At 44.5% G+C, this 12791-nt stretch overlaps 1 protein-coding gene across 18 annotated transcripts in view; it reads left to right on the plus strand.

Annotated features, from left to right (window-relative positions):
• Window positions 1-12791, plus strand: part of RIMBP2 (RIMS binding protein 2) — a 598797-nt gene that overhangs the window by 498203 nt on the left and 87803 nt on the right. For all 18 annotated transcript variants that reach the window (XM_033956341.1, XM_033956346.1, XM_033956345.1 and 15 more), the window contains one exon: window positions 7529-7646. In XM_033956341.1, coding sequence (XP_033812232.1) covers window positions 7529-7646 — 118 coding nt within the window. The remainder of the gene's footprint in view (window positions 1-7528; window positions 7647-12791) is intronic.

Here is a 12791-nt window from a genome sequence, read left to right on the forward strand (position 1 = left end):
AAAGACCCACTCAGTGTGTGAACCAGTTGAGTGGAGTGGACTAACTGGGGGTGGAAATGGGCCCAGAGTTTGCTCAGCAGAATTTCCCAGACTACCTCTTCCTCTCAACACACTGACATGCTACCACCACCACCAACACTAGGAACACCTCACCGAGTATGCCAGCAATGCTTATAAACTTTATAAAACACATTATTATATTTTCTTATAAAGCATATATTTTAACTGAACTCAGCCTTGCCATTCACAAAAATAGAAAAGTTCCCATTTCAAGCTGTCTCATGTACACTTTTCAAATCTAACATATTGTAATCACAAAACAGAAAATAAAATTATTTTTTCTACCTTTTGTTCTCTGATCAATATTCAAATCTTGTTGGTCCCAGGCTCTTGTTGTCTTGCTTGCCAGGGTCTCCTTTCTCCGTGCTAACCATCCGTCTGCCATCTCTGTTCTCCCCTTCCGTTTCCCTTCCCTCTCCCGGAGATCTGGCATCTTTCCTTTTTTTTGTCTCCATCCACAGATTCACCTTTTCTCAACTCCCCACCACCCCAGGATCCACCATCTCTCCCTTTCTGTTCCCAACTATCCTCCTATCCAGTATCTCTATCCCCCCTCCACACCATCCCCTGTTTCCAAGTTCTCTCCCTTTCTGTTCCTTCCCTCCCTAAATCCCATTATGCACCATCTCTCTCCCACTCCTCTGTTTTTAGACCCATTATTTCTAACCCCCAAAGTCTGGCATATGCATGTATCTTTGAACCCCCCCTTCCCTCTCTCCCTCTGTGTACTTTTACACCAGGACCCCCCCTCCCCCGAAGGTCTGTCCCCCCTCCGAAGGGCTACACCCCACCCCTGAAGACCTGCACCCCCCGAAGGACTTTACCTCCCACCCGAAGGTCTGTCCCCCTCTGAAGGCCTAAACCCCACCCCTGAAGGACTGCACCCCCCCCCGAAGGCCTGCACTCCCTTGAAGGTCTGCACCCCCCCGAAGGCCTGTCCCCCCCTTGAAGGCCTGTCCCACCCCCTTGTAGGCCTGTCCCCCCTTTAAGGCCTGCCTGCCTGCCTTTCCCCCCCTTGAAGGCCTGTCTCCCCCTTGAAGGCCTGCACCCCCCTTGAAGGCCTGCACCCCCCCCTTGAAGGCCTGCACCCCCCCCTGAAGGCCTGTCCCCCCCCTTGTAGGCCTGTCCCCCCCCTTGTAGGCCTGTCCCCCCCCCCCTTGTAGGCCTGTCCCCCCCTTGAAGGCCTGCCTGCCTTTCCCCCCTTGAAGGCCTGCACCCCCTTGAAGGTCTGCACCCCCCCAAAGGCCTACACCCCCCCCCCGAAGGTCTGCACCCCCCTGAAGGCCTGCCTGCCCCCCTTGAAGGCCTGCACCCCTTGAATGTCTGCACCCCCCCCCGAAGGCCTGTCCCCCCTTGAAGGCCTGCCTGCCTGCCTGTCACCCCCTCCCCCTTGAAAGCCTGCTTGCCTGCCCGCCCGCCCCACCCTGAAGGCCTGATGCCCCGACCCACCCCGAAGGACCGCTCGCCCCCCTGGCCTCCCCGCACCACCTATGAACAGCCGCAGCAGGATCGCGAAGTCAGCGTCGGGTACCAGCCCTAAGGGGGTGTTCCCGGCCTTGCCGTTCAGTCCCCCGCCACCCCCGAAGGACCGCTCGCCCCCCTGGCCTCCCCGCACCACCTATGAACAGCCGCAGCAGGATCGCGAAGTCAGCGTCAGCGATCCCTGCTGCTTCCTGCGCCACGGTCCCGCCCCTCCTCTGACGTCAGAGGAGGGGCGGGATCGCGTCGTAGGAAGCAGCGCAGGGATGCTGACGCTGACTTCGCGATCCTGCTGCGGCTGTTCATAGGTGGTGCGGGGAGGCCAGGGGGGCGAGCGGTCCTTCGGGGGTGGCGGGGGACTGAACGGCAAGGCCGGGAACACCCCCTTAGGGCTGGTACCCGGGGCGGCCCGCCCCCCCCCCGCCCCCCCCTAGGTACGCCACTGGATCTACTGAAAGCCTGACCGGCAAGGGGGTATATCAGGACCAATTTAGGAAACACTGTAGTACATACATCAAACAGGATATTTATTTTTTAAAAAGAGAAAGAAAGAAAACTATGACATTTCTCCCAACGTGGTATATTTCTGGTGGTGTTTTTTCTTTAGTCTGAACAGGCACATATTTTTTCTCATTTAAAAATAAGAGATGTCTCTGGGTGTGCCACAAGGTGGCATGGCAAGTATCCACCTGCTCCTGCAGCAATGATACCACTAGCCAGCCAATGTACTGAGGGTATATGGGTGACTAAAACTACATCAGGTGTATACCTGACTGGGCCTCCGCGTGTGCGGATCACCGGACTCGATGGACCATGGGTCTGATCCGGAGATGGCAGTTCTTATGTTCTTATGTTATATCTCTATGAAGGTCCTCCTCCAAGCCTGAGACCAATCACAGCGACATGAGCATACCAAACAAACTCATTTAAGGAGGGGGCAAAAGTAGCAGGGAGTGATAAGGGGATAAAAATAAGCATATCCCTCCTCTCCCATAAAAAAAAAATGAACAAAGCTCTATTTTGCCGATAAGAGAATTTAACAGTTTAAGGGGCCCTTTTACTAACGTACACTAAACAGTTAATACGAATTAGTATGCACTGTTAATGCACAAGGGTGGTGACTGTTACCATGTTGGCATGACAATTGGCAAGCGCCTAGTCCTGAGTTAAATGCATACAGCAATAAGGGCTAGGCACTGCGTGGGTTAAGGGTGTGCATTGCAGGCGGAAGTAAATACCGAGGGCCTGATTCTGTGACCTTAAAAGCAGGCACCGATTGCGTGTCAATCATGCATCGGTGCCGGTTTCAGAATCGCACCCGCAGGAAAGATAAGCACCGGCAATGTAGGCCGAGGATTTACGAGCCTACGTGTCTGGCGCCTATCTTTGCGTGAATCATGCCTACGTAGGCGCTGTAGGCCGCTTAAGGCCAGTTCTGGCATTGGCCAAGCTTACTTTGACATTCAGCAACTGAAAGCGCTTATGTAGGCATGATTCCATCACCTTTTATTTAGGCACAAGTAGGCTCTTCAACCTGGCTGTTTTTTGCCATTTCTAATGGCGTTCTTCAATTAACATAGGTACCGGTAAGGTGCCTACCAGCGCCTAAGGGCTCCTTTTATCAAGGCGCACTACGGGGGTTAGTGCGTCGGACATTTCATCACGTGCTATCCCCCGCGGCAGCCTAAAATCCTAACGCCTCGTCAATGGAAGCATTAGGTACTAGCGCGGCAGGCGGTTTAACGCACGGTATTCCGCGCGTTAAACCGCTACCGTGCTTTTGTAAAAGGACCCCTAAGTTTAGGCGCTGGTTTTAGAGTTTCCCCCGAATGTCAATTTGAAGCCCATTCTATAAAGGAAAATAGATGCTTACTTTCCTTTCTAGAAATATACAGTATGTGCCAAAGTGTTTAGGTTTGAGCACTTATGCCAGCGTAAATGCCTGCACCTAGATTTGGTAGATATGTCTATAACCTATACTATGTGTATACTTTACGGTGGGATTTCTATAAATAGAACTCAAAAATGGGCACCCCCCCAAAAAAATATCAGCACTGGGTGTACCCTTTATACTGATTCCCACACCAAAATTTGGGTGTCAGAATTACGTCTGCTGAAACCTGGTGTAAATGCTGATACCCAAATTAGGTGCACTGAGCCAGTTTTCTATAACTGTGCCTGCAATTTTTCAGAACATCCCTGACATGCCTATACCCCTCCCATGGCCACACCCCCTGGCCACACACCCTTCAATTACACATTATGAGCGTTGCCTTACAAAATAATGCCACACCAATTGTAATGATGCCAATCAACATCCATAATTGCTTGTTGGCGCTCAATTATTGATGGTTAAGAACTTGTTAACCAAATAATTTGCACACATATCTTGGGCACCATGTATAGAATCCGGGAGTACGTGCGAAAGTGTACACCCTGCCCGCACTCCAACCATATAAACGTTCACCTGCAAAGAATTTACAGAGTAGCTCTTGGCCACGTTGTCAGAAAATCAGAAGGCTTCAGATAATATGGAACACGGCAGTAAAAATTATTTTCAAGAAAAGAGATAATCATGTCACTCCTCTCCTGAAAAATGTAGACTGGTTACCTATCACCCACAGGATTACTTTCAAATTACTTTTTCTTACCTTCAAAGTAAAGACAGATCACTCACCAGTTTTTATGGATACACTGTTAGTTCCGTACACAACTTCTAGAGTTCTTCGCTTGTCACAACAAAATCGTGCAATTCCTTCCATCTGTCAGATAGTCTATGACACGACTCGCAAAACAATCTTCTCAGGAATAGCACCCACACTGTAGAACTCCCTCCCTTCGAATATGCGACAAAAAAACTAACACTGCCAAATTTAAAGCAAGCCTCAAAACCTTTCTTTTCAAAGATGCCTTCGGGTAGGGTTGCCAGATTTTCCAATCGTAGTTCCAACTTTTCTCCTCTTTTGTTCCCGTTCGTCAATGTCTTTAAAAATTGTCATTTCCCCTGGTTTGTCTCTGTTAACATTGTATTTTAATTGGCGCATTGTTTTAGCGTTTTTTTTTGTACACTGCCTAGAAGGCTGATTGGGTGGTATAAGAAATTTTAAATAAACTTGAAACTTGATAAGCACTTATCTTGTATGAGACGTCGCTGCATCACCAAACCACGAGGCTACCTCAGGAGCTAACTGGAATGCCTTGAATAAAAGTATAGAGTGGCGTGTTACACACCACAAACCTCAAATATGTGCTTAACGTGAAAAAGCAGTAGGAAGGAACTTACTTGTCTTTCAGTAGATATTCAAAAAATGGCGCTGGCACCCAAGTTAGGGACAGTTAGGCAGCATTCTGTAATCCCTCGTGCAAAATTTTGGAACGCACCTGAGATGCATGCCACGGCAGTTAGGTGCCATGCCGTATGGAATAGTAAGCACCTGGATGCACATGCAAATTTAAATGAGTGCCAATTAAAATCAATAATTGTTTATTAGCCACCCAATTATTGATGATTTAGAGCTCATTCATTCATCCAATTTACTTTCATGCCCTTTTCACGTTCCCATCAGTCAAGGGATGTAAAATAAGAAAGACCTAGATCAGGGGTAGGCAATTCCGGTCCTCAAGAGCCAGAGCCAGGTCAGGTTTTCAGGATATCCACAATAAATATGCATGAGATAGATTTGCATCTCAAGGAGGCAGTGCATGCAAATCCATCTCATATATATTCATTGTGGATATCCTGAAAACCTGACCTGGCTCCGGCTCTCAAGGACCGGAATTGCCTACCCCTGACCTAGATCATATTCTTTCATACCAGGCAGCCTTTTACGACAAGGATTTTCGATCGTTGCTGTTCGCATCCTGTTCTTATGAACATGTCAGAAAGCAGTTGAAAACCTTCCTTTTTTTCAAAATTTCTGAGTAAATACTGTATTTTTCATATCGTAATCTTTTGTTAAACCGCATTGAACGTATGGTTATGCGGTCTAGAAATCTGTTATGTTATGTTGATGTTATGATGTTATCTTCAAAGCATGCCCAAAGTTGAGTGCGCATCTCTGGGCATCATCTAGGAAAGTATGTGCAAAAAATGACTGCACTTTAGAAAAAGGGCCCCTGAAGACTTTTATTCCAATTGCAGTTTTAGGTAAAACAGTCTTTTTGCTCTTTTACTGATAAAATGGCATCATTCTATCTAATTATATAAAATAGACTGTCTAGTATAAACTGCTCTTCTTTTTTGCTTTACATGACATAATTTAATGAGCCCGCTGCTAAGACAGAGCATTTAAATTTAATGGCAACTTGGTAAGCTGAAGGACAGTAAAACAACTTTCAAACAAAACATGTCTAAGAATTAACAACAGGTTAAAATGAAGCATGCTTTAGTATTTTTTTTTTTTAACTACAAGCAACAGCAGTGGATTTACACCTTGAATTCTGTGACCCCCCCCCCCCCCAATACAGCTTTAAACATGGAGATATATTGGATGACATTGATTTAAAAACCGTCTTAAAAGGGTCATGTTGATTGGTTGCTGAAGGTCAGGTGACAGGATATAAATATATGAAAAATGCAGCTGCAAGAGAAGATGAACACATTTTGAACTAAAAGGTGGCCAAGTACCCTGAAGCAGGATAATCGAAACATGATACATTTCCTGTTGGCAGCTGGTTACTTAACAGTAATGTTAAGGAAGGACAACTTTAAGATAAGTGTCTTTTAATAAGAAAAAGTATTTTATTGAGAATGTACACTTAATGGTATATAATTATATAAGTAACGCTTGAAATAATGGATATTGGACCAGCGGCAAACTTTGATACACCTTGGCTATTGGATGCAATTAAAGTGAATTGACCATCTTCTGAAGGTCCATTATACTAATTAATAAGACACAGATTGGCACTTTAGCACTGGGATTTATTATTATAAGTAATCAAAAATTCCCTGCTGAAATAAATATTAGTGCTAGATAAAATTTTAAAGGATGCTACCAGCACATCTGTTGGGGGCAAGAATGGAAGCATCGCAGGGAGTGTAAGTACCTTGTTCAATTCATCTTCTAAATTAATCTCCCGTTCCCCTTTTAGAGGTCAGACGGGACTGCTGCCCTGCACGGAGAGGGTGAAAGGCACTTTTACCTCTTCCTCTATCTAACCTTGTCCTGTCATTTATTGTTGTTCCTCTGTTCTGTACATTTCCCTCTCCTCTCCTTCCTCCTTACCGTTTAATATATATTTTAATTGTAAACCGCAGTTAGACTTTGTGTTTTGCGGTATATCAAAGTTTAAATAGACTTGGACACTTCAAGGATATACCAGTGAGAGAGGTGGGATTGGGATGTGAATCTTCCAGATTTCATGGCTACACGCTCTACAAATAGACAGTCCTTTGATGACCCCTGAAGTTGCACGCTTGGCACAGAAGATCTCTGAAGATAAGGAAGAGATTGTAGAGCAATTAGTGTGGATGGGCAGACTGTACACAGTAGATCATGTAGTCTCTTTTGGCCTTCAAGGTCTCTGTTTAATTATAGTCCAGTCCTGGTTTTTCTGTCTCCCTGTCTAAAGCATTTGACTTTTTACTCCTCGTTTTCATTTTAAAGTTTGATTAGAAGGACCAGAGAGGACTACAAGCCTCCCTGAAAATAAATGGCCGAGGATGAAAAGTTTTATTCATTTATCAAAGGTATTTGAGCATGAGCCATAAAGTATGTCACTCTTTTTTATTTTATGAGGTAGACTATTTCTTTCAATGGCCTGTGGCATGGTGGAAGCATAGAGCAGCTTCTTTTTACAGAGTTGGTACAGTTCTAAAGAAAACCAGCACTCATGGTAATCCACCATCCCTTTCAGCTAACCTTTCAGTTAAAAGCTAAGTTTAGTTTCCTTTAGAGCTTGTGCTTCTGACTTTAATGGATTTTGCCATTACTCGTTCTAATTTGTTTGCGGAGTAGCAGTTAACTCTTGTCTTGTTTCTTTTCAGCTTTTAGGAAATCCATCAGCTACTGGACGTCCTGAAAGGTTGGATCACCCAGCTCGAAGGGTATCTCATGGCACTTTAGTACCACAAAGGCCCAGGCCAATCCCGGTTCCTTCTATTGGTTAGTTGATGTGATTGATGCATTTCTGTTCTTTGCAACCACAGAGCTGGTGATTCTTGCCTCAAAGTGAAAAATCTATAAATAACATGAGAACCAAAACAAACTTTGCGCCTGTTAGGTACGAAGAAAATCAATATTAGCGCAGATGTTGGAATATAACTGCAGAAAGGTTAGTCTCCAGATTAGTTCCAGGTCTAAATGCTCACAGCAGACAAATTAGAGCAAGGAACTTCAAATACATAGCATGACACAGTGGATCCCAAACCTATCCAACCGAGTTTTAAGGATATCCACTGTGAATATTCATGAGATGAACTTGTATATGCAAGTTCTCCAATGTATGTGATGGATCTCATGTATATACTCGATAGATATCCTTTAATTCCAGCTGGATACAGAGTCATGAGACCACTGGAAGCACACAGACATTACTACCCCTCCATTCATCCACTCATCTTCCATCGTCTTCCACTTTGCTTGTTTTATTTTTATTTTAAACTTATGCAGGCTGTTGCTACTTGGATGTCCTTTTCCATTCATTTTCATCATCTTCATGAAATCTAAATCTAAAATAAGAGTTACTGGCAAAATTTACTTAATCAAATCAAGGAAACTAAAAAAAGAAAACCAAAACCAACTACAACATGTGACACAAAGGGCTTGGTTTTCTGTGCTGTTCCCTGATATAAAAGTCACTGTATGTATGTGTGTGTGTACATTGGGGTTGGATGGAAATAATCGTACTTCACTTAAGTGTGCACTCACAAACTTAATGGGTGGATGCAGATGGCAGAGCCTGTGTTTATAGATAGAAACTAAAGGACATAAAAAGAGGGTGTTCATTTTCTACCAAATATTTCAGCCATGAATTTTCTACCAAACATTTCAGCCATGTTTAATCTGGTCAGTATAATGTGAAAGAAATGCAAGTTATACTTCATTGTTACCAGTGGCATAGTAAAGGGAGGAGTGAGTGAACCGTCCCGGGTGCTGTCTTCGCAGGGAGCACTGGTGCCTCTCCTCTGTTTCCCTCCTCCCCCTCCCCCTGCATACCTCTTTAAATGTTCGCCGGCTCAAGCAACATCTTCTACTTGCTTCTCATGCCAGCTTTGGCTCCCTTATGACATCACTTCCTGGTCGCAGAACTGGGACATGACATCAGAAGGGAGCCAATGCTGGCGCAAGCAGTGGGTGGAAGATGCTGCTCAGGCCAGCGAACATTTCAAGAGGTAAGTGGGGGAACATTCAAGTGGTGGGGAAGAGTTGGGGGGGTGCATAAGCAGCAGGTAAGAGTGGAGGAGGGGGTGCACTCAAGCAGTCAGAAAGGATGGGGGAGCTGAAAAGAGAGGGTTGCACAGCGTGGTGACGCCATGTGCCAGCCTCTCTAACTACATCACTGATTGTTACATGGTAGTTATATATGGGGATAGATTCAAGAAAGAGCTGCAAAAGTTAGGTGTAAGAAATTAGGCAAATATTCTGTAATGATAAAGTTGGGCACTGAAGCCATTATAGAATACTAGCAGAAGTCAGTGTTTGAGTGTAAATGCTAGCACCTGAATACTGTCAGTTGTGAGTATAACTGATAATATTCTATAAACTTAGCATGTAAGTGGTTGACATGACCCTGACCCCTATGCCGCTCCCATGTTAACACCTCCTTTGCAGTTACCTGCTATAGAACTTAGCCACTCAGGGCCAGATTCTGTATAGGACGCCTATATTAGGCACCGCTAGGCGCCCGAATCGAAGATGCCCAGCGATGGCTAACTTCAGAATCCGCACTCAATTTGCAGCAACACCTAAGTGAAGGGGCCCTCTGACATCTAGCAATGCCTACCTTAAAAGCAGATGTGGTTAGGGGCAGAGAATAAGTGTGGTTGAGTTAAGCATCGTTAGGCGCTGGTAAATTAGACCAAGTAAAACCTGGCCTAATATATGGGCGCCTACCTCCAGAATGCCTAGCAACGCCTAAGCAGGCCTAGGTGCCTCTAGGCAGGATTCTATAAATGGTACCTAGCAGTTGAATGACAGCTGCACTGAGCGGCACGTACGATGTAGGCACCATTTATAGAATCCAGTCCTAAGGGCCTGATTCTATAAATGGTGTCTAAGTGCACTTACATTGTAGGTGCCAGTCTTTGCGGTTGTCAACCGCTAGACACTGCTTATAGCACTATGCCGCAAACTTTTTAAGCTGAGGCACAATATTCTCGGGGCTGTGGCTGGAAGGCACCCAGAAATGCACGGACATTGACATGATGATGTCACGCGCTTGCATACACATTTTTAGGCACCAGGCTCTGCGTGCAAGTTTTACACCTGGATTTAAAAGGGGAATGCCATGGGAAGGACATGGGTGGGTCGGCGCATGCCTGGAATTTATGTGCTGTTTTATATAGAATAAGGTAGATACACATAATTTAAGCGTGAGAATTTGCATCAGTTTTTAGTGTAACTCTGAGCATCATTTATAGAATAGTGATTTTTCGGCACCATGTATAGAATTAAGCCCTAAGGGCCAGATTCCCTAACCGGCACCATCATTGGTGGCCACTTTAAAAGCAGCCCCCAATGGTGTGTCAATCACACAATGGCGCGGTTACAGAATTGCGTCTCCAGAAAAGATAGGCACCCGAAAGTTGGCCAGAGTTTTCCAGGCCTACATTCCTGGCACCTACATATGATGTGAATCGTCCAATCATAGGTGCTTTAAGCCACCTAACGCCATTTCCAGCATTAGCCACGCCTACAGCAGCATCAGGTAGCCTAAAGTGCATACAGAGGAGCGATTTTGGTGTCAATTTAGGGGTGCCAGTAGACACCTTGAAACTCAGTTAAAAACTTATTTTAAATGGTTTTTTTTTTTTTTTTTTTACTGAACTTAGGTGCCTATCAATGCCTAAAAAATTGGCGCCATTTAGAGAATCTGGGCCTGTTTTTATAGATTAGCGCCTAAGTGCAATTATACACATAACTGCAAATTGATGACAATTAGTAGCGCTTATGGGCTGCTAAAAGCTAGTTAACACTTAATTGATTAAAACTTAGGTGCTATTCTATAACTTGCACATGCAATTTTGCTGCTGGTCACAAAATTGTGTGCCCAGGTTTATAGAATTAGGGGATTGTGTTTCATCCTAGAATTCTTATCGATTCCTTTTGATACCTGTTTAAAATTAGCTTTCATTATTTCTTAAATTGTTTTTTTTATACATAAAATCAAATGCTCTAACCCAGGGGTAGGGAACTCCGGTCTTCGAGAGCCATATTCCAGTCGGGTTTTCAGGATTTCCCCAATGAATATGCATTGAAAGCAGTGCATGCAAATAGATCTCATGCATATTCATTGGGGAAATCCTGAAAACCCGACTGGAGTTCCCTACCCCTGCCTTAGAGCCACACTGAGATAACTGCCTGGTTTGCTAATAAACCCACTCTTTTACTTAGGCGTGTTAGCCGATTAAGTGTGTGCTAAACGCTAACGCAGCCATAGAATGTAATGGATGCGTTAGCATTTAGCACGCACTAAATCAGCTAGTGCACCTTAGTAAAAGGACCCCAAAGTGTTTGGGACTTGATATACACCTTTTTCTGCGTGGTTACATTCAAAGTGGTTTATAGATCTTAGACAGGTACTTATTTTGTATCTGGGACAATGAAAGGTTAAGCGACTTGCCCAGGGTCACAAGGAGTTGCAGTAGGAATTGAACTCACAACCTCAGGATGCTGAGGCAACTGCTTTAACCATTAGGCCAGTCTTCCACAAAAGTCAATCCTTCCATTTGAATTAGAAACTTTTAGTATTGCTTTACATTGGGATACCAGACGTCTTTTTAGAGGACTGTCCAGGCATCCAGATGGCTTTTCAAAACTCAGCACTTTATCCGCATTTTGAAAAGCTTCGAGCTCGGGACCGTGTCCGGAAGGCATCTGTGCATGCCATGCAGTGACATCACACACATGTGCACATGCATGTGATGTCATCGTGTCACACCTGTGCATGCTCGGAGGCCCTCCAAACATGGCTCCGAGCTTGAGAAAAGGTTTGGGGGTGGGGCTGGGGCAGAACAGGGCATGCCTTGGGTGGAACTGGGTGGGGCTAGGTGTAACTGGCCGGACCTGGGGGCAGAGCCACTTGTCCAGATTTTAGTACCCTAGTTTTTACAGAAAGTGAGGAAAGTAAAACAGAATCCTGCTAATGATCTCAGCAATGTAAAAACTTTAAGCACAAGTAAAATGTAATGCAATGTCCCAAGGGAAGAAGGTGGTGAGAAGAATGTTTGAATCATTGCCATGATGGCAGCAGCGAGGATCTTAAAATTATAACAAGACTGATCCATGGTAGCGTAGATTCTTCCCAATTGCTGACATACTGTGGCTGTATATAAATATGAGACATTCCCAAGTTCCTAGCTTCAATGTACACGTCTCCCTCCGTATTCACGGTTTCAGCATTCACAGTTTTGATTATTCACGGTTTTTAACTTGCTGGCTCCTCCTCCCCAAATTACATCAGCTTGCATAGAGAAATCACTGATTCCAAGCACTTTCTTCACCATGTTTTGCCTCTCCTTCAGGAACAGGCCATATTCACGATGGTTTTTAATAGAAAACAGCAAATAACATATAAAAAAGTTATTCGCGTTTTTTTCTGTATTTGAGGTTCTGTTAATCCCCTATCACAGCGAATACGGAGGGAGAAGTGTAGAAATCAAGAAAAGTAACTAATAAATAGGCTGAGTTTGAAAATTAAGCAAACTCTTTTGACTTCCACTTTCCTCAGAAACTATCTAACTAGAAGGTAATAAAGTTTAAAAGCAGAAGTGCCTGATGTTAAAGGTTCTTTGAATGCTGCGACACTGATAGCCCATTTTCAACTTCATTTCACAGCCTTCTGATCCTGGTTATCTGAGGAAGGGGTAAGCCAAAACAGTATGGTCTGTTTTCCAAGTCAAAGTTGTGGAAGCCAATTCTATAAATTCATGCCTATGCGTAGGGGACAAATACGTGCGTATGTTACAGAATACTAGAACAGAATCGGCAGGAAGAGGCATCACTGAATTGCCACTTACCCACATCGTTGCAAACCGCAATTCTATAAAATATGCACTTTCCCTCTTTAGTGCATATATGTGAAAGAGG

This window comes from Geotrypetes seraphini, chromosome 8 (genome assembly GCF_902459505.1).
Source record: "Geotrypetes seraphini chromosome 8, aGeoSer1.1, whole genome shotgun sequence".
In the NCBI taxonomy this organism is placed as follows: Eukaryota; Metazoa; Chordata; class Amphibia; order Gymnophiona; family Dermophiidae; genus Geotrypetes; species Geotrypetes seraphini.